The 4,043-nt window shown below is 52.8% G+C and overlaps 1 protein-coding gene across 1 annotated transcript; it reads right to left on the bottom strand.

The window, feature by feature from the left end:
- Positions 1 to 106: 106 nt before the first annotated feature.
- Positions 107 to 3,441, bottom strand: LOC144129848 (neprilysin-3-like). Its single transcript, XM_077663913.1, has 4 exons — positions 3,437 to 3,441; positions 2,572 to 3,395; positions 1,889 to 2,058; positions 107 to 373 (listed from the first exon to the last, which is right to left on the bottom strand). Exons 1-4 carry the CDS (start codon positions 3,439 to 3,441, stop codon positions 107 to 109), a joined length of 1,266 nt encoding a protein of 421 aa, XP_077520039.1.
- Between the last annotated feature and the right edge of the window lie 602 nt (positions 3,442 to 4,043).

Here is a 4,043-nt window from a genome sequence, read left to right as displayed (position 1 = left end):
TATCCTACAGATCAATGGTGTCGTCGTGCTGGACGGCACCATTGAACAAAAGTAGAACTACTAAAGTATCCTACAGATCAATGGCGCCGCCGTGGTTGACGGCGCCTCACAGTGGGCAGCTGGCGGTGACGAAGCCCTTTGCACCTCCGCACTCGAATGTCTCGGCGAACTGCCGCATGTTGTGCAGCGGAACGAGGCAGCGGTCGCGCCCAGGCACTGCCGCTGTTGGCCGACGGTCGGCGCTGCACGAGAGCAGGCAGAAGCGGGCGAAAAACAGGACCTGCGCAGCGTGCCAGTGGTGCTGGAACCGATCCGAGTCGCCAGCGACCGTGGTGAACCAGGTCAGGAGCGCCTCGTACGCCACGCGCAGGCCCTGCAAAGTGGGGCAGAAGCTAGAGTCAGTAAACAAAACTAGGCATATACCTATTGTGGATGACCAAGCCGAAGCCGCCTGAAACACGATGAGAATATATATCGGATCTAGTAAATGGTTTTAACACGTCGAATAAAGCAAGTTGGTATCACAGTGCAAATCGAAGACTGCCAAAGACAGACGTAAGCGCTCGCATGACGAAGACCAGCGATGCTCGGAATTTCTTTCTGTAGGCTGCGCATATTAACTTGTCATCAGATCTGACATTATCATCATCAGAACCAACCGCTCCTGTCTGCGATGTGGATACTAGACACTTGCTCTGGACCTGCCTCTCTTTGTGCTCTACCCGGCAGAAGATGTGCTCCGGTGGGGACCGGCCCCAGGTCGACAGCACGATGTAGAGTGGATCTCTGGGCCGCCCTAGCGGGCGTTACTGGACTACGATAGTCCGGCGTGCAACTCTGTGTAAATAATACATTATGCAGGCAGGCACACTGTCGCAATAATGATAAAAAAATCTACAGTGCTTCGAGCAGCAAAACATAATTCGCTACCTTATCGCTGGCTGCGCGGTGGCGCACAGCAGATGTTCAGTTCTAAATAATTGGTTTTTGGGGAAAGGAAATGGCGCAGTATCTGTCTCATATATCGTTGGACACCTGAACCACGCCGTAAGGGAAGGGATAAAGGAGGGAGTGAAAGAAGAAAGGAAGAAGGAGGTGCCGTAGTGGAGGACTCCGGAATAATTTAGACCACCTTGGGATCTTTAACGTGCACTGACATCGCACAGCACACGGGCGCCTTGGCGTTTTTCCTCCATAAAAACGCTGCCGCCGCGGTCGGGTTCGAACCCGGGAACTCCGGATCAGTAGCCGAGCGCGCTAAACACTGAGCCACCGCGGCGGGTTTCAGTTCTGAAGATGTTTCTGTTTTGAGCACATGCACATTAAATGAACTGTGCCACGCATGGCCAGTAAGCTGCCTCGCGGTACAGGAAAATTTTATTTTCATTTTGTGGATCTCGCGAGATAGGAAAATTGTCAGTGGCTACGGTGGTTTACTACCGAACACAATGGAGGACCGTATATTGACGGAGGTGAAATTCGAAACGCTGGTACCCTGCGAAGATCGATTATGTCAAAGAAGCCCACATGGGCGATTATTATTGACAGTCTTTTTACCATTCGGCGCCTCAACGGTGATCTTAATTTTTGGTCCATGATCATTCACTAATAAGAATGCTTTTATTAAAAAAATTCTGCAATATAAGAAAAGAAACACTAAAGCTTTCACAACGTGCACATCAATTAAAAACATGGCTTATTAACCACCGCCATCAACAATTACCTGCTTTGGCTTGAAAGGACGCTCTCCTGATGAGCGGATTTACGAAGGCCAGCAGTGAAAAACCGAAGATAACAAAGTACTATGCCAACTTATAAGGGGCATAATGTCGCCCGGATCTGCCACCAACGCAGTGACTTGCGATTCGTTAGAACAGAGCACACCTGCCTGCGCCCAGGCGAGCAGGACGTTGATGTGTTTGCGCTGTGGCCCCGAGGCGCCGGCAGCAGAGCCAAGCCTTGCATGAAGGTCCCGCAGGCACTCCACACTTTTCCTGTATCTTTTCACCGACTGCTCGCTCCAGCGAGATCCGTTGGCCCGTGGATCCCCTTCGCGACCTGCATTAACGAGATTTGAACACCATAAACCGAGTGACGACGCTTCCAAGATTCAGCGCAATTGACCAAATTCTCGCATGACTCAACAAAACTATGGAGCTTCGGGCGATAATCAGCACACGAGGACTGACATCTCGGCTTTTTTTTTTTCTCGTGAGAGCGACGTGTGATGTTAGCGCTCTAGGGACCTCGATAACATAGTAATTGGGTCCAAAACTTATTATAAATGTGCTTAAGAAATGAAGGGCCGCTCACTGAGAAAACACATAGTGGCATGGAAGTAGTGGGGATCTCGCACTTTTGTTTCTTGGGTCGTTCCTGGTATTGTAGGGTCCAGGTCATGTGTCTGTCCGTTGACGCCCCCACAAGTCTGCGGAGCCTCACGCGGGAAGGCTGGCTCCACTCATAACGCAAATATAAATTGAATTTCTCTGAATACCTAGTCCAATATATATGTGTTACGAAAAACGAAAAAACACGAAAGCCAATATCTCAAACTACAGATGGCAGCACCTGTTCCGTTGGTGCCACCAGTCTGCGGGTTATCCGCGCCAAGGACCTCAGCGACCCTGGAAGCAAGCAGGGAGCCGACGGTGCCGTAGTTGAAGTGCAGCGGTAGCGCTTTGCCGTAAAAATACGGCTCCGCCAGCAGCATCGGAGGTACCACGATGGAACGCAGCCAAGGCTTGTACTCGATGGAAGCGGCCAGCTCCATGCTCGCGCAGAGGGCTTGCAAACGTGATGGTGGCGACACCGTTTGCAGCCACTGGGTCTCCTTCAAGGCGCTGACGTAGCCACTGACGAAGTCCTTGGCCTCGGCTATCACAGGCATGAACTTTTCGTAGCTCGCGTTGACCTGCTGTGCCATCTCCTCGTCGATCAAGATCAGCGCCGTGCCGTTGAGTCTGTTTAGCGCCGCCGCGCGCACCTCCGGGTCGAGAAAGGTGAACGCGACGCTGTTTCTGCCGAGGACGTCCCGGAGGGCGCCGAACATGCCCCTCACCGAGGCCTCGTGAGCAGCGCTGTGCAGGATCCTGGCGGCCAGCGGATGCCACGTAAGGGCCACGCTTCGTCGCGTCAGCTCGAGGCAAAAGCGGCGCTTCGCCGCCGCGTCTTCTTTAAGGTTTTGCCTGGCGTCTTCGAGGAAGGCGACTTCGGCCTCGAGGTTCGCCGCCAAGTACGAGGCCGCTCTGCGAACGCCGACCGCGGTCAGCTCGCGGAATGCGTTTCGGATGGCGGTGAAGGCCTTGGCGAAGCATTCGCTCTCAGCGCTGATGGTGACGCCGCCGGGGTTGGCGTCTTTGACGGCGGTCACCCACACGCTGGCGTCGACGCCTCTGACGAGGCCGCCGACGAAGCGGCGCAGTGGTCCACTTGCTTCATCGGCCTCCTCATCACTGGCGGCGAGAGCCTGTTCAACGCGTTTGTCGACAATGACCAGTTCCTTCAAGGCTGCGCTCGTGTTGACCTGCCATAAGAACGGGTACAATGAACAGCGTTTACGTTTTCGTACCGAATTATACGCTGCCCGACAAAGTCGCATTTCTATTGTAAAAAAAAAAAAGCTCAAGCGACAACACTGCATGGAACAGAAAAAAAAGGTAATCGTCCCCAAAATTCAATACACATGTTTATCAAAATAAGAACAGAAGTCATTTGAGAACTTTTCTACAAGAATGAACTTGCACTAGTTTCGCAAATTAGACTCAGTGGCCGTTCTTGTGCGGTATTCTCTAAGTAAGCAGTTCAGAGCGGATAGTGTTTAATCCAGCGTGACGTTGCGGCCGCGCGTTTAATTTTTAAAAAGTCCGGCACAGGTAACGTTATATTACTCTTGTAGGCGCCATCCTATGAACCCAGCCAGTAACAGGGGGCTCACCTGGGGCGCCCACGAGAAAGCGGCTTTCAAGTTCCGCTCCAGTTGGTCGTAGCTTGCCATGCGGAACTTGCGCAGCACGGAGTTGCCCGGGGACAGGCTCAACGAG

This window comes from Amblyomma americanum, chromosome 4 (assembly GCF_052857255.1).
Source record: "Amblyomma americanum isolate KBUSLIRL-KWMA chromosome 4, ASM5285725v1, whole genome shotgun sequence".
Lineage (NCBI taxonomy): Eukaryota > Metazoa > Arthropoda > Arachnida > Ixodida > Ixodidae > Amblyomma > Amblyomma americanum.
This window is presented reverse-complemented; position numbering and strand designations above follow the sequence as displayed.

What these genes read in the sequence shown, in the direction of transcription:
- LOC144129848 (XM_077663913.1), bottom strand. An exon ending in TGGTGGCACCAACGGAACAG is followed by an intron (nt 2,059 to 2,571) that starts GTGCTGCCATCT and finishes TCGTTAATGCAG; the next exon opens with GTCGCGAAGGGGATCCACGG. An exon ending in TCCTGCTCGCCTGGGCGCAG is followed by an intron (nt 374 to 1,888) that starts GCAGGTGTGCTC and finishes CCCACTTTGCAG; the next exon opens with GGCCTGCGCGTGGCGTACGA.